This window comes from Gnatocerus cornutus, chromosome 5 (genome assembly GCF_029298725.1).
Source record: "Gnatocerus cornutus isolate USDA-ARS CGAHR chromosome 5, icGnaCorn1.1, whole genome shotgun sequence".
Taxonomy (NCBI): domain Eukaryota; kingdom Metazoa; phylum Arthropoda; class Insecta; order Coleoptera; family Tenebrionidae; genus Gnatocerus; species Gnatocerus cornutus.
Window position 1 is genome coordinate 15916316 of NC_142237.1, and position 23569 is coordinate 15939884.

At 34.3% G+C, this 23569-nt stretch overlaps 3 protein-coding genes across 6 annotated transcripts in view; 2 read left to right on the forward strand and 1 right to left on the reverse strand.

Moving 5' to 3' along the window:
• Positions 1-444: 444 nt before the first annotated feature.
• Positions 445-2936, forward strand: ath (ATP-dependent RNA helicase DHX33). The gene is made up of 6 exons (XM_088036121.1): positions 445-879; positions 924-1169; positions 1214-1398; positions 1445-1714; positions 1761-2553; positions 2602-2936. The coding sequence occupies exons 1-6, from the start codon at positions 451-453 to the stop codon at positions 2800-2802; spliced, it is 2124 nt and encodes a 707-aa protein (XP_087892247.1). The 5' UTR covers positions 445-450; the 3' UTR covers positions 2803-2936.
• Positions 2937-3002: 66 nt separating this feature from the next.
• Positions 3003-4820, forward strand: LOC148175081 (growth hormone-inducible transmembrane protein-like). Of its 2 annotated transcripts, none has more exons than XM_088036123.1 (6): positions 3003-3092; positions 3300-3492; positions 3542-3653; positions 3812-3953; positions 4000-4481; positions 4529-4820. In XM_088036123.1, the coding sequence occupies exons 2-6, from the start codon at positions 3309-3311 to the stop codon at positions 4611-4613; spliced, it is 1005 nt and encodes a 334-aa protein (XP_087892249.1). In that variant the 5' UTR covers positions 3003-3092; positions 3300-3308; the 3' UTR covers positions 4614-4820. The 2 variants fall into 2 exon arrangements, with proteins under 2 accessions (XP_087892249.1, XP_087892248.1); XM_088036122.1 differs by having other exon boundaries at positions 3040-3176.
• Positions 4734-23569, reverse strand: part of Schip1 (Schwannomin interacting protein 1) — an 85780-nt gene continuing 66944 nt past the window's right edge. For all 3 annotated transcript variants that reach the window (XM_088036113.1, XM_088036114.1, XM_088036112.1), the window contains 5 exons: positions 23069-23477; positions 18524-19867; positions 12134-12231; positions 6406-7109; positions 4734-5848 (listed from right to left, as the gene is read on the reverse strand). In XM_088036113.1, coding sequence (XP_087892239.1) covers positions 5689-5848; positions 6406-7109; positions 12134-12231; positions 18524-19867; positions 23069-23468 — 2706 coding nt within the window. In that variant the 5' untranslated portion in view covers positions 23469-23477 and the 3' untranslated portion in view covers positions 4734-5688. The remainder of the gene's footprint in view (positions 5849-6405; positions 7110-12133; positions 12232-18523; positions 19868-23068; positions 23478-23569) is intronic.

Here is a 23569-nt window from a genome sequence, read left to right on the forward strand (position 1 = left end):
TCTTCGAAATCATAAGAAGCACAAATAACTACCACACACTCGAAATTATTAACCAAACCACCGCAAAAGGTTCATATTTACTCCCCAGAGTTCAAGCGGCCATTTTTAATTATTCTGCTATTAATCATCGTTCAAACGCCATGTTAGATTACTGTCAGTGCTGCCATCTTATCCAGAAGATAAAAATAAAAATAGAAAACTAGAATTTTTACTGAAGGAACTGGAGTCACTTCCCACCCCAAACTGTCAAAATAAAAACTCGATAGGTTATGTTATGATTTTTATTCTAAATTGTAAAAACTATACATTCCACAATTTCATAATGTGTGAACTTAACAAAAACTACCGGCGCTCATAAGTGGACTGTGCCATCTTTTTTTGTGAGTTACGTCGATTTTAATCAAATTCAGTGACAATTGTCATCGCACGTGTATAACCTAGAATCGGAACATGGATTCCAAATATAATTTATTAGGAAACAACAAGATAAACCTCTCTAAATTCAAAGTGAAACCAAAACCCACTCCAATACTCTTTAATAAGAAAAATGGACCTTCATCTCCAAAAAAGATAAAACTGAATGACAATGAATTAAACAAATCGGGCTACATGAACGGTGGCAGCAAGTTTAAAATAAGTATTCAAGAGCAACGAACCAAGCTACCAGTCTATGATAAGAAAAACAAGTTGTTGGATCTTATTAGAAGACACAACACTTTAATAATTTTGGGAGAAACAGGAAGTGGGAAAACCACACAAATTCCTCAGTATATAAATGCAGCTAAGCTTCAAAATGAGGGACGAATTGGTATTACGCAACCTAGAAGAGTTGCTGCCGTCAGTATTGCAACCAGAGTAGCACTGGAATATGGAAATGGGGTACACAAATAAAACATTTCAGTTATATTTAATTATTTTTGTAGCAAGTTGTAGGGGACACCATTGGGTATACAGTTCGATTTGAGGATGTCACGTCTAAAAAAACAAAAATCAAATATCTAACTGATGGGATGATGTTGAGAGAAGCAATGTTTGATAGTTTACTCATGGAATACACAGTTATTATCTTAGATGAAGCTCATGAAAGGACCATACACACAGATGTATTGTTTGGTATTGTTAAAAATGCTCAAAAAGTCAGAGAAGCGAAGAGTTTGCCTCCTTTAAAGGTAACTGAAGTTTTCTGTTGAACATGAAATTAATTTTTTTTTAGATTATAATCATGTCAGCTACCATGGATGTTGATCACTTCTCCAAATATTTTAATGACTGCCAGGCTGTTTATCTTGAAGGTAGAACCTACCCTGTCAATGTATTCTATACCATTAAACCCCATGACGATTATCAAACTGCCTGTGTCGCTACCTTCTTCAAGATCCACAGAGAGGCCCCAGCAAAGTATTTTCTTATTTTTCAAAAAATTAATTTATCACGCATTTTTCAGTCATGACGTGTTAATATTCTTAACTGGACAGGAAGAAATAGAAGCTGTGGCTCACCAGATAAGAGTCCTAGGAAAAGATCCGGAAGTTGAGGGCCCCCCCATCCGAGTGTGCACTTTATACGCCGCTCAGCCGTCGTCCCAACAAATGAGTGTCTTCAATCCTTCACCGGAAAACATGAGAAAAGTTATTGTTAGCACCAACATTGCAGAAACCAGTGTTACAATCACTGGAGTCAAATACATAATTGATTGTGGCATGGTGAAGGCTAGGTACTGTTGTCTCTTTGTTTATCTTGCTCTTAAAATAAGTTTCTAGAACTTACCATCCGGCTACTGGTCTGGAGCTGCTTAAAGTGCAGAGAATCTCTCAAGAACAAGCTTGGCAGAGAACAGGGCGAGCAGGGCGCGAGTCTGAGGGCAGTTGTTACAGGCTATATACGCGATCTCAGTTTGAGATGATGCAGAAATCAACAATTCCTGAGATCCAACGCGCGAATTTAAGCTCAGTCGCTTTACAACTTCTAGCATTAGATATACATGCTCTCTACTTTGATTTCATGGATAAACCTCCAGAAGAGGCAGTAACTGCGGCTTTTGATCAGTTAAAGTTGTTAGGGGCTGTGGAAAGTGTTGAATCAACTGCGTTAACATCGGTAGGGGAGAAAATGGTGAAATTTCCTCTAGATCCTAGGTTTAGTAAAATATTGCTGTCAGCTCAGAATTTTGGCTGCTTGGAAGAAGTTTTAACTATTGTTTCTTTGATGAGCATTGAATCTATACTGCTCAGTCCTCCCAATAAAAGAGAGCAAGCACACAACGTGCGGCAGAAGTTCTTTTCAGGCTATGGCGACCACATTACGCTTTTGAATATTTATAGGGAGTTTAGTAATGTTGGACAACATACTAGAAGCTGGTGCCATGAGCATTATATTAATATGAGGAATATACTGCAAGCTAGGGAAGTTAGATCTCAACTTGAAGACATCTGTAGAAAAAGTGGGATGACGATTTCGTCATGTGGGAGCCAGATGGACCAAGTGAGGAAATGTCTCTTAACGGGGCTGTTTATGAATGTAGCTGAGCTTCACAGGGACCGGCAGTACATTACTGTAATTATATTTTAATCATTGTGTTATTAGCTTCATTGTTTTTTTTAGCTGGATAAAAGACAGGTTGTTTCGATTCATCCCAGTTCAGTCCTACATGGACAGCAACCTCATTTTGTGTTGTTTACTGAAGTTGTGCACACATCAAAATGTTACCTAAGATCATTATCAACAGTTGAGAGCGACTGGTTGTTCGAAATAGCTGCAGACTACATGAAAACACACAGTATAAAGTGTTCCAAGGATAGTTGATTTTAAAACATGTTATTCCATTAATATTTTAAGTCTCCACGTTGGCCATTTGAACTATGTTGTGTTCACTCCTATTACTATTATCTTAGAACATTTAATTGTGTTAACGATGATTTTATATACGTTACAATAATTACTTGTATTTTAATGATGCTGGTTTTTGAACAACTTCCCTGGTACGGTCCTGTCCTAGCCTTCTCAAGGCCGTTTGATGTAAACACATCACCTTGGCGCATGAGCATTAAACGTCACTTGTCAACTGTCAAAATTGTTAAAAAACATCTGAAAAGGTAAAAATCAGTGTTTCGGAAATCTTCATTCATTTCAAAATTGTGCAGTGCTCACTCTCGACTCCCGTTTTCTAGAACACCAAAGTTAGTACATTTTTAGTTTCGAAATATTGCGTCACATTTTTTAACCCATACATGTTCTGGAACTTTCCGGGTGCAATTGTTTATTCACCTTAGCACGAGTCTTGGTGCATCAGTTGCTTTTAGTTTACAGACATGGCTTCACTACTAGCAGCAAGACTGGTTTGCCGGGCTCCAGTGTTCAAAGCAGCAGTCCTAAGACAGTTACCGAGACAATCGTTGGTGCGTTCTTATGCAAGTGAAGGCCGCGATGCAGCTACAAGGACAGCAAGGAGACAAACTCTTAAGGAAAAGGCGATGGCCCCAGCTGGGGAAACAGGTAAGATTTTGGGTTTTTAGTGTAAGGAGATAGACAAGTGGGTTTTTAGCATTCAATCTTGGTCGAGGCGCCGTTGCTGGGGGCGCAGCGCTTGGTTTGGGGGCCCTGTGCTATTACGGCCTTGGATTGTCTAAAGATGTAGGACTGATGGACAGATCAGTGTGAGTAATGCTATTGTGTTTTATTATTGGATTTATTAGCGGTAATTACGGCTGTAAGGGTAAAATTCCATTGTGTACAGAAACTTCACGTTTTTAAAACCGCTTTTTTGCATGGAAATTTTGCGATTTTTTTCTTATTTTAAAAAAATATCTTTCAGTTTGTGGCCCCAATACGTTAAAGAGCGCATTAAATCAACGTACATGTACTTTGGGAGCTCCATTGCTATTACAGCAGCCAGCGCCATGGCAGCCTTCCGTAGTCCCGCAATCATGAACCTAGTAACAAGAAACGGCTTCATGGTAATTCCTCACCAGTAATCAATTTTCAATAACACAAATAATTTAGGGCATTGTCATTACACTTGGGGCTATAATGGGCACAGCAATGCTCTGCCAAGGAATTGAATACAACGAGGGCTTCGGGGCGAAACAAGCAGCCTGGATCCTCCACGCAGGTACCATGGGCGCTGTGTTGGCCCCCATGTGCTTCTTAGGTGGTCCATTGTTGATCAGAGCTGCATGGCTGACAGCTGGTGTGGTCGGTGGTTTGAGCACAGTAGCTGTTTGCGCTCCTAGCGAGAAATTCTTGAATATGGGGGCTCCTTTGGCAATGGGACTTGGGTTAGTTTTTGCTTCTTCGATTGGGAGCGCCTTCTTACCGCCAACGACGGCATTAGGAGCGGGATTATATTCGATTTCGGTTTATGGAGGTTTGCTTCTGTTCTCTGCGTTTTTGTTGTATGATACGCAGAGGATTGTGAAGCAAGCTGAGAGTTACCCACCATCTCCAAAATTATACGGAGCTAGGAACTACGACCCTATTAATGCGTAAGTTGGAGACTAGTTTTGTTATTTGTTTTCAATGTTATTTTCAGGGCAATTTCGATCTATATGGATACTTTGAATATCTTTATAAGGATTGCGATGATGTTGGGAGGTGGTGGAAACCAGAGGAGATAAGTTACTATTTTTCTATCAATAAAGACCTCTCTTTAAATGTAATTCCTTAAGTGTGTACATATTTATATTTATTCATAAGCGCGAAGACTTTTTGTATATAGGTGAAGAGTGATAAAGAAATGACGAGTTTTATGAGTAGTTTATTTAAGCTTTTTGTATTCACAATGATTGAGTTTTAGTATTACAATAAATAACATTCGATAATCATTTCTTTTTTCCCAAGAAACAATTTACATAGGTTAAGTTGTCTTTGGATACAAGTGCAGTCTTCAAAGGAAATGAAATATGTGCTGTGCAAACGTAACATTGTTATGGCACATTGACATATACTCGCATAGAAAATTATCAAGAATAATTTAAATTATTAAATTAGGTTTACATCCGTGAAGCTATTTCGAATAATTCTATAATATCTACACATGGCAAGTCTACCTCTTCAAAAAAATGAAAATATCCACCAAACTTTCAAGCGGTTTTATCTTTAAAGAGATAGATTAAGTCTACATGAATTTCATATTTACAGAAAAAGCTTCAGTCAATTTATGTTACAGTTGGTGTCTAAGAGAAGATGACTGATAATGATGATAAACTGGACCACAAGTTTTCAAGTACAAATACGAGAAAACTAAGTACTACCAATACAACTTGAGATTCAGTTGACTTAAAGTCTCATGCAAAATTGATATTGTCTCTATTATCATAAATTCAAATAGCTTGTAACTATTTTTGAAACTTCAAGGAACACAACCATATCATACAGTTATAAGCTCAACATCTACATAAAATTATGTAGTTATGTACACTTACGTGACGATATGAGAATATTTTCAAATAAACTACTTGATATGTCAAAGTATAAAAATAAACAACTAGAAATGATTACAAAAATAACGAGTAAGACGTCATCTTTACACACTGGATAAAACGCTAGTAAATTCCAAATTTACGTATTAACTTACGTTGTTCAATTCAAATCAACTTCCTAGTCTACATGTTGAAGCTTGATGGCCAGAACACAAACCACAATGAAAAACTATTTACAATACAAATTGTAGTGGAGTACTAAATGATCTTGTTATTTTTTAACGAGATTTGCTATCCTATGTAGATGGGGTTTTACGCTACTATTTAAAGCAGCAGCTAGTGGCGAAGAAGGGGCTGGCGAAGGGGGCGGGATGTTGTTGTTTTGGGCTGGAGTCAACGTCTGTTCTTTGAAAACTTGCTCCTTTGCACCTCTGAAAACGTAATTCCTTTAGAATTATTTACACATCGCAAGTTTTTTGAACTCAACCTTGATAATAAAAGCTATTGTTTATTAAACAACCATAAATTATCTCCATTTCTTCGATAGGGTCATACATTTTTTATTTTAATAATTGAGGGAAATGAGCGGAATTAATTTGATTCATTATTCAAATGAGAAGTAGAGCTACTAAAATATGTTTTTGGTGAAAAATGAAGTTATTTAGATGTTCTGATAAATGTAATTTACATGTAACGTTTGTACATAATTTAAAAAATGAATGCATTAATCCGCGGTCAGAGTAATCAACAAATGGATAAAACGGAAGGTAATTTTGAGTGCGTGTATTTATTTGTTCTGGTTGAAAGCCTGATAAACATTGTTTTTTTTGTAAAATTTCAATCCTTAGAACAGCAAGCGTTTAAAAAAGTTAATTGTTGGCGCTGCTGTAATTTAATTTAGTTTTTCTCCATTTTTTTTGGCCATCAACATTATCAATATGCTTTAAGATATCCCTATTATTTATTAAAAATATTGAACTATACTTACAAATATCTTGTCAAGTCTTCAATATCCACCAGCATGGAATCCTGTTCCATATGCAGGTCATCCCTGTCCATCAAGAACTTGACTAAATTCTCATTGAGGGTCTCAATTTGAGTATGGAGATCATTAACAATCACTTGAAGTTGCGCCACATTCATTTCCGTCAAAATTTGTCGTGACAACCTCCTCTTCTCCTCTGGAAAAGGAATTCCCACTTTCTCCAAACTGTTCCTCACCATTTCAGTAATGGGACTCTTCTTCTGTCTCTGCCTTTCAATCTCCATCTGCATTCGAGCCATTTCTTTAGCTTGTGCCAACGCCATTCTAGCTTCAGTTTGTAACCTCGCTTGTCTAGCAAAGAAATCAGTCTCAGTCATGGGTTGAGTAATAGGTTGTAATAATGGTTGGCCAATAGGCAAAGTTGCAGGTCTGGTGGGTGGGAGTGGTATTTTTTCTTGATAAGGGGAATGAGTATTGAGGTTCTTTGGAGAAGTCTTTGGTTGCTTAGGATTAGTCATGGGGCATTCAGTATCTGAGCTTGGACTTTCATTGTCAGAAACTGTTTCATTCATGAAGCAAATTTGGAGATTCATTCCACTCTGGAGTCGGGCTTGCAAGCTGGGTTTTCTTCCAGGTCGGTCTGTATAGTAGTCGTCTTCAGAGCCCATGGCCAGTCGACGTCGGATTTCTTCTCTGTCGGTTCGTCTCTGGGAAAAAAAACAGAAGTGTTATATTGTAGTTAGATAAAGAAGAATCGTCTTACATCAAGAGCGTCATCGTTTATTGTAATGACTTTAATAAATCTATCTACTATGTTGTTTTCATCGTATGATGGGGGCACGTATGGAAACCACTCCATATTCTCATTAACAGAGTTATAATCAATGCTAAAAGTAGTCATTGAATAAGCCCTAGGAGACAGGTAATCGTTGTCGAAATAATCGTTTTCTTCGCGAGGTGCAACGGTATAATACGTCGTTTTTCGTTTATTAGCAACGTACTTCATGGAATTTATATTCGACACGAATTTTCTCGACTTTTCTTTAACCAAATCACTGAAATTATTAGTGTGGTTTTTGAGGGTACCAAACCAATTATCGAACATTGTTTACACGCGAATGGACACAATACCAAATAAATTAACAAATTTTAACGAACAAAACTGAACTCAACCGTTTTTCTTGGTCTTAAGAAACTCGTCAGTTGCACATGTTCACATTATAAAATCAAACCATCCGGTGTTTTTGTTTAGACGTGGTGATAAAGATAGCTTAATCGGTTACGTCGTTGTGGAAAGGAGACAGAAGGACGTTGCCATAGCACCTGTCAGTTTAGTCAAGGTTAAGACGGGAAAGGTACGCTCGGTGCTGTGTCATTGCGTTTACGCGCGAAAAATTTAAATAAATTCTTTTGAAAGAAGGCGGCCAAAGACTTTTTTTAATTCGTTTCGACGATGTTATGAGTTCACAGGGTTTCAAGATCGACTGAAAATATAGAAGATAGAAATAGAATAGGGTCGATATTTTTTGTTCGGGGAACTTGGGGGAAATATTGATCAATCAATCTGCTTTTAATAGCAATAATTTTGGATCTGGATGATATAACCCAAAGTAGTATGTAATGATAGTGCACAAAACAAAATTCATATCTCTATTAAAAAAAAAAAATATTTTGAAATGTTTAATGAAATTGGCGCCTCCACCAATTTACCCCCCCCCCCCCCCCCCCTTGAACCAAAAATATAATAGATATTTAATGTCGAACTATCAGAATGAGCAACATAACAAAACTAATTCTTCAACGAACCAAGCCACACACCGAGGAGCCATATTTTCATTTTACACAGACCTAATAAATGTTACTCCTATAATAAATTTTAAATGTCCCCGAGACTCCAATATTTTCATATTTTACTAAAGCAATTCAGTTTTTACACTATCATAAAGTCAGACATTACTGTCTTTCCTCTGAGATAAAAGACCTTAGATTATGACAAAAATGGTGTTTTGACGCATAGGCAACTAATAAGTTAGGGTGTCAAATTTGAAGAGCCGGCTCTGTGTAATGACGGCAGGAGCTTACTTTGTAATATTCTTGTGTTATTGAGGCACATTTTTTCAGTGTTACGTGGATTTAGGTAAGACCTGACTTGAGAATTTTATATTGCAATTTTAAAAATTTATGAAAAGAGCAGTAAAGATAACGGTGAGAAAATGTTAGGATTAAAGGAGCCACAGATCTTCAAAATTTGTGCTCAAACTGGGGCGCAAAATTTATTTAAATTTGTATTAACAATAAGTTCAATAACCATAAAACCCACAGTCACGTTTTGTGTAAAAAAATCAATAGCGATAATAATACTCACAGTCAAGTCCAAACTTTCCAAAGTCTCATTTTCGTCAAAAGTCAACGTGTACAAATCTAGTAAATACGTTGTGTCTTTCTTGTAATGTCTCTTGCGCTTCAATGAAGTCATTTCCATGTTAATAGAGATAACAATCCAACACGAGATACGTTGCACTTTTATCACTTCCGTTTGATAAATAAAGCAACAATATTATAAATAACCATCTTCTGCAACAGTTTCGTACGTTTCACTGACAAGCGGATTCACAAACTGTGGAGGAAACAGTGGTTTCTATTGTAAATTTCGTCGGTAGCGGAGTTGTATGCGCTAGTTAAAAATCATTTCACTTGTTAATTACATTAATTTAAATAATTCGACGGAGCGAGTCTGCTTTAATTATGATCCAACACGTCTTAATACTTCTAGCAAACGAGTTTCTGCAAAAACTCTTGGATATGAATATTAAAATAATTGCATGTCTTACAATAGTGGAAAGTACACGAATGAGGATTTTGTTTTCATCTTTGGATTGTGGAAGCTTACTTTTACCGGGGAAAACAAAGGTTGCATAAAAATCCGAGCTCGACGTTACACTGCACTATTGTTGTTTTATATGAATAAATACGTATAAATTTTAACAGATTTCCCCACGGTGTTGTAAACTTACATATTTTATTAACATCCACGGTTTTCTTACACCTGTGAAGTTTTCGACGATTTTGGGAGAGGATTTTGCTTACTGACCGTAAAAAGAAAATACGGGATTGTTATAATCAATACGAAACATGCAACTGTTACATTTTTTCCGCTTCTGTTAACACGGCTCTTAATGGATAAAAATAACAGGTTACGTTTGAACTTTCTCCATTTATTTAGTTTTTTGTTAATGAACACTTTATAAAAATCCTCCCATTTTGAGCCTGCAATACTATAAAATTAGAGCTTTTAAACAGCCATTAAAACGTCCTTTTAACATGATAAATTAAGCCTCTTAATCAAAAACCCACCAGAAGACCCCATTTAAATGGTGACAAAACCATACGCATATGATCAATGGACTATTCGTACAGTGTCAGCAAAATCCTCTTTTCACTAATGATAAATGGTGTGGGCCGACATTTGGAAAACACGTGTCAAATAATATTTCCTTTCGCTCCCATGTTGGAAAATTCTTCACGAGTATAAATCACTATTATCTTTTTAAATAGCAACACATTTTCTTATCTGTTTGTAAAAGAGCCTAAACTTCTTGACAAAAATCGGCTTAGAACGAAAGGACCGTGTAATGGCCGAGGGATATCGTAAGTAACGAAATAAATGTTTCAAAGGAACAATATCCTCGATATTTGCCGCATTTTATCGCGATTGAATGAACCAACAGCCGGAGAAAATTAACCGAGTGTTTTTGATGGTATTGTGCTACACAGCATGGTCAGAAATTAACTGCTGATTTACACAAGGCGACACTCGAACAATAAAATCTCTCAACTATTTTTAATTTCGTAATTTTGCAGTCGTAAAACAATAAACACGATTTAAATGCTGGGAAAAACTTGATCTCTTGCTTATCATTGCACGAAATTATAAGGCAGTGAACGCTTTAATGGTAAAATCTCAAGACCACATTGTTCGGTGCTTAATGTTGTGTAAAGTGGAAACAGTTTATATCTTTTTGTTATAATTAGTGAGTTATAAAGTCATGTCCTGGAATGCGGTTTTGAGTTAATCCGGGGCCGTGAAACTCGACGGTGGAATATTAAACGGAAGGCTTCAAATTATGAAGAATTGTTGGAATTAGCTTATTAGTCAACCCTGTGAATACTTTTGTATCCAACCTTGTGAATCTCTTGTATTCATGATTACATCTTTGGCTATTTGTGCTACTAGCTATTCTTTATTCTCATAATTTTTCAGATCCAAAAGAAAAAATAAAATCCTCAGTTATTTGTTTTTTAATCCTTGTATACTTTGAATCATTTTAAAATAATTTTTAGACTCTCTAGAATAGAATCTTTTTAATGTATTTTTGTAGACATTAAAAATGAATAAGTAGATACGTTTATTAATAATACAATTTTAATAATATCCCTATTAGTTGTTTCAAACTATTTAAAACACAAATGCGAAAGTCTATATAATCGAAAAATAGAGTTAATCTGCGAGGCCGATTAGTCTTTATCCAGGATTAATTAAAATTTGATTAAATAGATAATAGACATTGCTGATAATGAAGTTTTCTATAAATAGTTTTCCAATAACGAACATAACCTGAAATTGATTTGTAATAATTTACAAAGTAATGTCATTTATAGAAAAATGCCGTCGTAATTACATGAATGCAGTAAATTATACACTTATGTAACTGTGAAGTATTTATTGACACGTCACGTTATTTCGTGTTTGTTTATTTGAAAACTTGTTAACGACTAGAGTAAACTACTTGAGACAAAAATATTTTTTAGTTTTGAAGGTCTACAGACCAAGAACCGGCACTAATTAACTTCCTTCATATTTTATGTAATAAGTAGTAAATGCATGATTCCGTTACTCAAAGGATGAATCTCTAATTTAAAGCATCAATGCTACGAGTGAATTTAATTAAATTTTCTTGTATAATGAAATTACCTCTAAAATGGTATCATGTGCCATTGGAGCGAGCGCCAAATCTAGATAGAGAGGGTCTTTTTTTTCAACGATATATTCATCCATCATTTTGGTCACAACGAAAGCACAATTTTACACATGAAAATTACACTAAGAGCGATTTATAAAAAGTATCACGACATTAACATTACATGCGTAGAAATTTATGATAGGTACAACCTGCCATAGATTACGAAATTTGTGTATTTAGCGTCGGTTATCGAACGATAAGCTAATAACACGCGGTTTATTTACGATTCAGGAATCATAACTTTTGCGAAGGGTGAAATGTGTAGTGAATTGTAATGATTCGTAATTAATATAAATTGTTGTGTGTATTCGCTCATTTGAGCCTTACCCTGCTTTTGTACGGTCGTTGAAAATCCATCGCTCACACAGTTCACAATACATCGATCGGTTTATTTTCTACTGTGGAAATATTTCAGTTTTAATTTCGTGACATCAGTTCGCGAAATAAATTAGACTAAACGAATAAGCGTGAAGCAATTTCAACTGTATGTATGTATCCATTAGGTTCATGTGGTGAGACTGGGTACATTAGACGCTTTATTGGTGTAGGAGATGTGAATCAACACATGTGTGTTCCTGGTTATGGCAACATGGTCTCTGAAGAGATCATTAGATTGTGCTCATGACACATGCACGCGAACATTGGGGGCAGTTGGACAGTTGATAACATCGTTTAAATATTCAGGAGATTTTTACAATTTTTGAACTTACCCTTCTTTCCTCTTCTCGAGCGGCTCGGAGGTGGGATTCTATCGCTTCTAAGTCGATTTTTGGCATTGCAGTTTCGATGTTGTACACGTCGAAACCACCTGGAATTCCAGAACTGAATTTTAGTCAATTCCAAATGATAAGAGAGAGACTGAGTCAAGGGAATTACGCCGGGAAGTGTTACTCAGCGTATGTTTTCATAATAAAATTTAAGTGTGCGATTACATCATCTTCAAGACGTGGAGATATTTTTTTAATTAAATCATACAAAAATATGAAATAATTTTAAACTTAAATCCTACTTCTGATTAAAAGTACCAATATTAAGATTTTTGTTTATGTGTTTGGTCTGAGAAAATAGCCACATTGTAGTTTTTTTATATTATTTATTTATATTTTTTATTTTTAAAAATTTCAAATATTGTGATATATTTAAAAACTTTTTTGTTTCTCATTTTACTCAGTTAAAACCTGCAGGAGAAATGATCCTATTAAAACATGTAGTAAAAGCTAAAAGTTAATTGTAAGTGCGCATCCACCATTTTTACAACATAAATATATATTTATAACTCTGAGGGCCGGTTGCAGAAACACGGTTCAAATTTCGATTTGAACTAGTTTAATTGATCCAGTTCTTTTGAACCAGGGCTAACCTACCTTCGCGTTGCGCAAACAAAATTCACGTGAGGATTAAATGAATTCGTTTTTGGCCAATACCTCGTTTATTTATTAAGCAAACTAAACAAATTTGGGTTTCATTTTACGCAGAATTTTACGCTGAATTCAAAAACATGATAATTTTTGAATTTTTGTCAACAAATAACCGAGTTATAGCCGTTTTAAATTTTGGGTTGTCACCAGAGGGCCAAATTTTTGAAGGTTCAAAACAATTCGTGCTCGATATCTATTTCAGATATTGAGATGCGGTTTGCGCCATCGTTTTTCTCGCAATTTTTTACATAAGAATCAGTTCTTTAATTTTTCTACAGTCGAAATTTGCAAATTTTCGCAAAAATTCATGACTAAAACTATGCTAAATTTTTGATATCGATATCTAGCTAATTTTTTAGAGTAAACTTAAGTTATTATACATCAGTGTACGCAGAATTTTCCGCAGATTCCAAATCTGGAATTTAAATTCAGATTCGACAACAAATAACTGAGTTATGGCCGATCAAAGTTTCGGAAAGTTGATTTTCATTTTTTCTTATTTTTCGTAATTTTTAAAGTTAAATATCTCGGAAACTATTTGAGATATTGAGATACGGTTTGCGCCATTCTTTTTCTCGGCTCATTTTACGTTAGAAAATGTTCTCAAAAGCCCAAAATTCGATAGTCGATTTTTCGCGAAAAAAAATTCCGACTCAAACGATGAAAATTTTTAATTTTTTTTATTTTTGGCCATAACTCGTAAACTATTTGTCCGATAGATCTCAAATTTGGCCAGTAGATAGATTTCGAGCTCCTCTTTCGACTGATGTATAATTCAATGCTATTAAACGTCGTTTTTATTTTGAAAACATTGATTGCAAATCACCCTAAAATGATGTTTCCAAAACAGTTTTTGGCCAATATCTCGTTTATTTATTAAGCAAACTCAACAAATTTGGGTTTCATTTTACGCAGAATTTTACGCTAAATTCAAAAACAGGATAATTTTTTAATATTTGTCAATAAATAACCGAGTTATGGCCGTTTGAAATTTTGGGTTGTCGCCAAAGGGCCAAACTTTTGAAGGTTCGAAACAATTCGTGCTCGATATCTCGGAAACTATGTCAGATATTGAGATGCGGTTTACGCTATCGTTTTTCTCGCGATTTTTTACATAAGAAATAGTTCTTTGATTTTTCTTCAGTCGAAATTTGCAAATTTTCGCAAAAATTCATGACTGAAACTATGCCAAACTTCTGATATCGACATTTCGCTTATTTTTTCGAGTAAACTTATGTTATTATACATCAGTGTACGCAGAATTTTCCGCAAATTCCAAATCTGGAATTTAAATTCAGATCCGACAACAAATAACTGAGTTATGGCCGATCAAAGTTTCGGAAAGTTGATTTTCATTTTTTCTCATTTTTCGTAATTCTTAAAGTTAAATATCTCAGAAACTATTTGAGATATTGAGATGCGGTTTGCGCCATTCTTTTTTTCGGCTCATTTTACCTTAGAAAATGTTCTCAAAAGCTCAAAATTCGATAGTCGATTTTTCGCGAAAAAAAATTGCGACTCAAACGATAAAAATTTTTATTTTTTTTTATTTTTGGCCATAAATCGTAAACTATTTGTCCGATATATCTCAAATTTGGCCAGTAGATAGATTTCGAGCTCCTCTTTCGACTGATGTATAATTCAATGCTATTAAACGTCGTTTTTATTTTGAAAACATTGATTGCAAATCACCCTAAAATAATGTTTCCAAAACAGTTTTTGGCCAATATCTCGTTTATTTATTAAGCAAACTCAACAAATTTGGGTTTCATTTTACGCAGAATTTTACGCTAAATTCAAAAACAGGATAATTTTTTAATATTTGTCAATAAATAACCGAGTTATGGTCGTTTGAAATTTTGGGTTGTCGCCAAAGAGCCAAATTTTTGAAGGTTCGAAACAATTCGTGCTCGATATCTCGGAAACTATGTCAGATATTGAGATGCGGTTTACGCTATCGTTTTTCTCGCGATTTTTTACATAAGAAATAGTTCTTTGATTTTTCTTCAGTCGAAATTTGCAAATTTTCGCAAAAATTCATGACTGAAACTATGCCAAACTTCTGATATCGACATTTCGCTTATTTTTTGAGTAAAGTTATGTTATTATACATCAGTGTATGCAGAATTTTACGCAGATTTCAAATCTGGGATCTAAATTCAGATCCGACAACAGATAACTTAGTTATGGCCGATCAAAGATTTGGAAAGTTGATTTTCATTTTTTCTTATTTTTCGTAATTTTTAAAGTTAAATATCTCGGAAACTATTTGAGATATTGAGATGCGGTTTGCGCCATTCTTTTTCTCGGCTCATTTTACGTTAGAAAATGTTCTCAAAAGCCCAAAATTCGATAGTCAATTTTTTGCGAAAAAAAAATCCGACTCAAACGATGAAAATTTTTAATTTTTTTTATTTTTGGCCATAACTCGTAAACTATTTGTCCGATAGATCTCAAATTTGGCCAGTAGATAGATTTCGAGCTCCTCTTTCGACTGATGTATAATTCAATGCTATTAAACGTCGTTTTTATTTTGAAAACATTGATTGCAAATCACCCTAAAATGACGTTTTCAAAACAGTTTTTGGCCAATGTCTCGTTTATTTATTAAGCAAACTCAACAAATTTGGGTTTCATTTTACGCAGAATTTTACGCTAAATTCAAAAACATGATAATTTTTTAATATTTGTCAATAAATAATCGAGTTATGGCCGTTTGAAATTTTGGGTTGTCGCCAAAGGGCCAAATTTTTGAAGGTTCGAAACAATTCGTGCTCGATATCTCGGAAACTATGTCAGATATTGAGATGCGGTTTACGCTATCGTTTTTCTCGCGATTTTTTACATAAGAAATAGTTCTTTGATTTTTCTTCAGTCGAAATTTGCAAATTTTCGCAAAAATTCATGACTGAAACTATGCCAAACTTCTGATATCGACATTTCGCTTATTTTTTCGAGTAAACTTATGTTATTATACATCAGTGTACGCAGAATTTTCCGCAGATTCCAAATCTGGAATTTAAATTCAGATCCGACAACAAATAACTGAGTTATGGTCGATCAAAGTTTCGGAAAGTTGATTTTCATTTTTTCTCATTTTTCGTAATTTTTAAAGTTAAATATCTCAGAAACTATTTGAGATATTGAGATGCGGTTTGCGCCATTCTTTTTTTCGGCTCATTTTACCTTAGAAAATGTTCTCAAAAGCTCAAAATTCGATAGTCGATTTTTCGCGAAAAAAAATTCCGACTCAAACGATAAAAATTTTTATTTTTTTTTATTTTTGGCCATAACTCGTAAACTATTTGTCCGATATATCTCAAATTTGGCCAGTAGATAGATTTCGAGCTCCTCTTTCGACTGATGTATAATTCAATGCTATTAAACGTCGTTTTTATTTTGAAAATATTGATTGCAAATCACTCTAAAATGATGTTTCCAAAACAGTTTTTGGCCAATATCTCGTATATTTATTAAGCAAACTCAACAAATTTGGGTTTCATTTTACGCAGAATTTTACGCTAAATTCAAAAACATGATAATTTTTTAATATTTGTCAATAAATAACCGAGTTATGGCCGTTTGAAATTTTGGGTTGTCGCCAAAGGGCCAAATTTTTGAAGGTTCGAAACAATTCGTGCTCGATATCTCGGAAACTATGTCAGATATTGGGATGCGGTTTACGCTATCGTTTTTCTCGCGATTTTTTACATAAGAAATAGTTCTTTGATTTTTCTTCAGTCGAAATTTGCAAATTTTCGCAAAAATTCATGACTGAAACTATGCCAAACTTCTGATATCGACATTTCGCTTATTTTTTCGAGTAAACTTATGTTATTATACATCAGTGTATGCAGAATTTTACGCAGATTTCAAGTCTGGGATCTAAATTCAGATCCGACAACAGATAACTTAGTTATGGCCGATCAAAGATTTGGAAAGTTGATTTTCATTTTTTCTCATTTTTCGTAATTTTTAAAGTTAAATATCTCAGAAACTATTTGAGATATTGAGATGCGGTTTGCGCCATTCTTTTTTTCGGCTCATTTTACCTTAGAAAATGTTCTCAAAAGCTCAAAATTCGATAGTCGATTTTTCGCGAAAAAAAATTGCGACTCAAACAATAAAAATTTTTCATTTTTTTTATTTTTAGCCATAACTCGTAAACTATTTGTCTGATAGATCTCAAATTTGGCCAGTAGATAGATTTCGAGCTCCTCTTTTGACTGATGTATAATTCAATGCTATTAAACGGCGTTTTCATTTTAAAAACATTGATTAAAAATCACCCTAAAATGACGTTTTCAAAACAGTTTTTGGCCAATGTCTCGTTTATTTATTAAGCAAACTCAACAAATTTCGGTCTCATTTCACGCAGAATGTCACCCTGAATCCAAAAACATCAGAATTTTTGAATTTTTGTCAACAAATAACTGAGTTATGGCCGTTTGAAATTTCGGGTTGTCGCCAGAGGGCCAAATTTTTGAAGGTTCAAAACAATTTGTGCTCGATATCTCGGAAACTATTTCAGATATTGAGATGCGGTTTGCGCCATCGTTTTTCTCGCTATTTTTTACATAACAAAAAGTTCTTCTTTGATTTTTCTACAGTCAAAATTTGCAAATTTTCATAAAAATTAATTAAATTTAAATTATAATAATATGAGATCTGTGTTGTTTAGTATCATTCAAACACTTCTTGAATGGTTTGAGATTAAACATTAAAAGAGCAAAGATGTTAAATTGGCGGTTTTAAAATGTCAAACTAGACATTCCAATTTAAATTCTTTTGCTCCGACGCAAACTTTGACAGTGGTAAATTTATTTAAACTTCTTTAGCAAAAAAAGTTGAAAGTTTAAAAAAAAATCTACTTACTCATTGTTGAAAGTTTTATATATAAATCACTGAATAAATGATTACTGATTTGGCTTCTGATACATTTCTGCAAATGCCACTGTTTAAATGCATGTTCCTATAATTAGATTACGATTATTCTGCAAAGCCAGATCAACAGGTGGGTTTTAGGTTTATTCCAATTGCATTTTATGTATGTAGTTAATGTTTTGGAATTTTGCCATAACAGTTAAATAATGTGAACAAATAAAGGACAATATAAACACAATGATTTATTTTACCCTTGATGAAATTATACACCAGGAGCTATTTGAAATATTACAATTTTTAATGAGCAATTATGGTAATTGTGGTTAGTTTTAATGTATGGATTACTGGAGATGGCCTGTTTTAATTACCAGTTATCTCGCTTGCAGTGAAAGGTCAAACTTTGAAGTTATCTCAGCCAATACTTTCCGTGCTAACAACTTTATGAAAAAGTCTTTAGGGCCACGGTTCAGTGTTTTTTTTTTAGAATAACAATTACGTGGAAAATTCCAGTAAAGCCCCAATACAAACAAGAAATACTCCCGAGCTCCGTAAACAAATGGAAATTTCCAACAAATAAATTCTTGTTACTGCAACAACGGCAGTCGAGTTTATTTTCCCGAGAAGTAATTTAACATGAGGGTTGCAACATTCGCAGCATGCAACAGGGGTAGATTAGAAGTTATTAATGAAGAACGTGACCGCTGTGACACATTACAACATTTTATGCCATTCCATAGAGACAATAATTCTAAACAGTCATCACGCTTGTGTAATTATATTCCATAAAATAATTCTCACCTAAAACTTCCGGAGAGGACCTCCTTTTCTCTCTAGCCATCGGAACTGATCTTCTATTCAGGACATCTCGATTCCTACTACCGAACTCACGTCGAGGAAACGTTATCAAACTGCCAAATTGTTGATTATAGTCTTTTCGTTTTTTCACGTAATAATCAATTTTTTCCTTCTTTCGAGGAACCGCACTGTCTTCATCTTTTTCTTTGTAGTCTTTGGTGAAGTCTTCTTTACTGAATTTTTCGACGTCTTCGATCCGCAGTTGACATTGTTTACTCGCTGATTTGAGTTTCTTGATTTGGCATTCGATTTCTTCGAGCTCGCGATTGGAGTCTTTACGTTCTTGTTTGTGAGTTTGGTCCAGGTCCATTTTATGTAGTTTAGGGTCGGATTCAAACATGTTTTCTTCGATGACTGGGATTATCTCCTGCGCTGTGGATAAGAACGCGTCGCAAATCTTGTTTTTTGGGATAACTGGAGAGAGTCTGGCTTCCACGACTGTTTCTGGAAGTAAAGGCATGTTTGGAGTTTTCAGAGTTTCCGTGTCGTTTAAAACCACAGGCTGGGGTTCTAATTTTGATAAAGACAACTGGTTAGGTTCTTCGACGATGTTATATTTAACAGGTGATTGCGTATTGATCGATTCGTTCAGTTTCTCTATAGTGTCTTCGAGTTCTTGCACGACGGCCTTCTCAAGATTAGGTAGTTCGAACACGTTTTCTGGTTTAAGGTTGCATTGGTTTTCCAATGAGATCCTTCCGAATTCTTGTTCGACTTCCTTCTCGAAATCACCAATGATATTCTCTCGCGTTTCGATACTTTTCGCCGCTTCTTCTTCAGTTTTGATATTGAGTTGTACAGGTCTTATCACGCTAATTTCCGTGTCTTCATCGCTCGTCTGATTGGAATTTCCGCTCGTTTCCGAGTCGCTTCTGTTGCCGCATTCTTCGTGAATATCAAACACTGGTTTATCATAGAAGACCTTCTGGATGTTCTCGACGCTGTCTAATCGATTAACGCTGTCAATGTGGTCGATGGGATAATCCGTGTCTTCGACATTGTTGTTGTTGATATTATTCACGTCGGTTTTGGCGGTGTTTAATGATTCGCATTCGAAGTCGTCGTCTGTGAAATCGGTGTCTGACGAGGCTTTAATGCCGTAATCGAGTGTGTGAGCGAGGTGCTGAAATCCTGGATAGTTTGGATTCACGATGCCTCTTCGTTGGAGGGTCGCTGTTCCGCGGTTGCTCAAGTTGCTCTCTTCTGAAGAGTCGGAATCGGAAATATCGAAACCGCGATCCTCATCTTGGGGAGATGTGTCAGCCGAGGAGACGTTCTGATGGACATCTGAAATGAAACGGATTTACAAAGAGCTCGCCTAATTAATCTTAAATTTGATTTGATTTGACGCTGTTAAAACGCCTCATCAACGTCAAAACTGATGAGTATTAGTACGAATTTTATTTAAAACCGACACCCCAACACGCAGACTTCTTAAAAACCGACAGAACTGAATTTATAATAAACTTCTAACGTTCCCTGTAGCTTGTTCCAAAATTAGAATTTATTGATTGCTCAAATATAAGGCCGAGGCAGTGAGACGCTCGCATTTGGTCCGAACGAAAAGAAAAACTATTATCTTCATATTGTTAACAGAACTTTCAGAATCGTTCCAACTTTTCTTATAAATTGCTTTAATTTAGCTGCGACTTATTTCTCATTGCAGCTATGTATTATGTTTTTTTAATAAGAATCTGTGTGGAAACTGACAGCGCCCTTATTGAAAAATTTAATTTATGTTCGTTGACATTCATATGAAAATGATTGGAAAATGTGGAGACACAAGGAGAAAGTGCCAAGTTTTGATTTATGTTATAACGACAGAGCATATAATACACGAGAACTTGGCGTATAGGGTGTTGTAGAAGTGTGAGTTATAGGAACACGACTACAATATTGTATTTCATCGGTGCTGTGGTTGTAATGAGTTAAGGGGGCTGTAAAGGTAATAAATAAATAAAGTAATTCCAAAACAATCCCATTATATGTTATTTTTATTTTTAAATTACGAAAATTCCTAAATTTTATAGACTAAAGTTCAAAACTTTTAGTAGTCTTAAGACAAAAAATTGGAAAATTTTAGTTAGTGAAAAGCTGCAATGTCGTCAAATTTCTCTTACTTTTTTAATTTCCAAAGTTACTAAATTTTATATAAAAAAATACTTTTTTTTAATTGTTCATAAACGAAAAATCCTAAAATGACTAAAATGTACTTTGTTCCAAAATTGTAATTTAGCACAGTTCATGATTTATAGAAAAGCAGTAATCGAGTCAAATTTGACTAGTTTATCGTTAAAATTTGCAAAGATACTGCATTTTATAGAAAAAAATGCGTTTTTTACCTATAGTGCATAAACAAAAAGTTCTAAAATGAGTCTTTTCAAATCATTTTAATTTAGTATTGTAAAGGAGTTAGGACAAAACAGTAATTCAACCAAATTTTACTATTTTATTTTTGAAATTACCAAAGTTACTAAATTTTTCAAAAAAGTAGCTGTTTATCCAATAGTCCTAAATCAAAAAATTCTAAAATTATTAAGTATTGTTCCAAAATTTTAATTGAGCACATTTTTTAACGTTACCAAAGTAACTGAATTTTATATAAAAAAAAGTGCGTTATTTTCAATAGTTCATAAGCAAAAAATTCTAAAATGTCTGTGTTTCGTTCCAAAATTCGGTAATTTAGCACAGTTAAAGAGCTAGTAGAAAGCAATAATTGGGCCACAATTCAGTGTTTTATTTTTAAAATTGCGAAAATTATTGAATTTTATAAAGACAAGAGTGCAATTTTTTTAGTAATCCGAAAACGAAATATTCTAAAATGAGTGTGTTTTGTTTTAAAATTTTGCAATGCTAAGTAAAAAGCTAGTAAAAAGCAGTAATTCAGTCAAATTTCACTACTTTGACTTTAAAATTATTAAATACTGATTTTTTTACAAAAAGGTGTAATTTTTTTCGATAGTCATTAACAAAAAATTCTAAAATTAGTATGCTTTTTTTCAAAAATTATAATTTAATTTAGCAAAAGAGCTAGTATGTACAAAACACTGATTCAATCAAATTTCACTATTTTATCTCTAAAATTAGCAAAGTTACTAATTTTTTCAGAAAAAATTGCTGTATTTCCAGTAGTCCCTAAAATAAAAAATTGTAAAAATGACTGTTTTGTTCCAAATTTTTGCAATTTAGCACATTTAAAGAGCTAGTAAAAAGTGGCATTCCTGACAAATTTCACTAATTTATCTTCAAAATTCAAAATGACTGTGTTTTGTTCCAAAATTGCAATTGAGGCCTTGTTCAAGGCCTTGTGAAATTTTACTGTTTTATGTTTAAAATTACTAAAGATAATAAATTTTATAGAAGATGCAGTTTTTTGAATTGTGGCCCGTTCAAATTTTTTTAATGTACCTAGTATATGTAGTTAGAGATGTTTATAAAGTAGAAACACTCCCTTTAATTTAATGTTTTATTTAAATTTTCAAATTTAGAAAATTTCAGGAAGAAAAAATAATCAGTTCAATCTTAAAACTTAAAACGGTAATAAATTCTTTTACATTATAGATTGATGTACGAATTTTGGACCATTCTAATTACGTAAATTAACATTAGAGCCAAGTTAAAATTAAACAAACTAGACAACTCCCACTACTCTCTTATCCGAGGAATTCTAATTTTAATGTGAATTAATTCAATTTGTAGACTTCAGCGAATCATACAAGTTCAGTGCTCGCATTGTTGTCACTGTGCTCTAATTGCTAAGTGAAATCATCGGTGCATTCTGTCAGTATAATGGATTTAAATTTAATAGTTGAAGCAAACGGCATTTCAACTTAGTTTGACGTGTATTGTTTGACTGGGGAGGAAAATCAATATTTATTTTATTCTATTGTTCTGTCTATGAACGGAAAACATTAATGTCGTGAGTTTGGGATCTAATAAAAATATTTTCCGGTTCTTTGGTAATGTCGCTCTTTAACTCTGACGAAGATTATCAAAACTTCGACGTCGCAAAAAAAACTTTAAAGGCAACAAATTTTTGTATTCCTGCCGGAGCTTGGAAACAGGATGTAACCTCATAACAAACTTATTTTCGCAAATGAGGTCACCGTGTCTTTAAACTAGATCGAAGAGTCAACATTTTGTTTACACCAAACTAATTATTTTTAGAGAGATAAACACCATTTGAGAATTTTACAGGACTGTAATGTGAGGAGTCTAACAATCCGGCGCGGTGATGAAACCTTCGAATAAATTTTTCCTTTCCAACTTCCACCTTAATACATTATTCAAATACTTTTTCCTCCTTGAGGCTGAATCCCAATTTCCAATTAATTTACCAACGATCAACATTGAAATTACAGACGCGAACATTCATAATCGTTTCCTTGAATTCGTAAAATTAAAAGCAGGAATTTCTCCGGTTTAGATGTATTGCTTGAGAAATGAATTTTCCCAGTTTAATTAAAACTATAGGTTCTTGGTTTTTACCTTCAAAATCTAGCAGACTATCATCTGGCGACGACTCTGAGTAGATGGAAGAGGCGGTGCCGTGCCTCGCGGTTCTTAAGGAAGCAGCCAGTGTGTTGTTGATATTGAGCAACTGGTTTCTGTTGTTGGCGTTGTTGGTTAGCTCCCGCTTCTTCGTCCTTTGAGAAGGGTTGCACCATTGCACTTTATCTTGGACACTATTAATGTTATTCAGTGCTTCATTAGTCCGTCCTGTAAACTCGTTGATATCATATTCTGTGATATTCTCGGTGTTGTGATTAGACGTGAAGTTGGTAACGTTGCTATTTTGGATGGTGTTAATCCGTTTAGGGGAGTTTAATATGTCGTTGCTGTTACCATTATGAATGGACAGAGGCCCATCCACGGACTTGAGACGCATCGTTTCTTCCTGAAATAAGAAATTGGCCGTTAATTAAACTCCAACTATGTTACAAGTAGATTCATAAGATTTGATCCGAGAGTTTACACTTTTAGACCTAA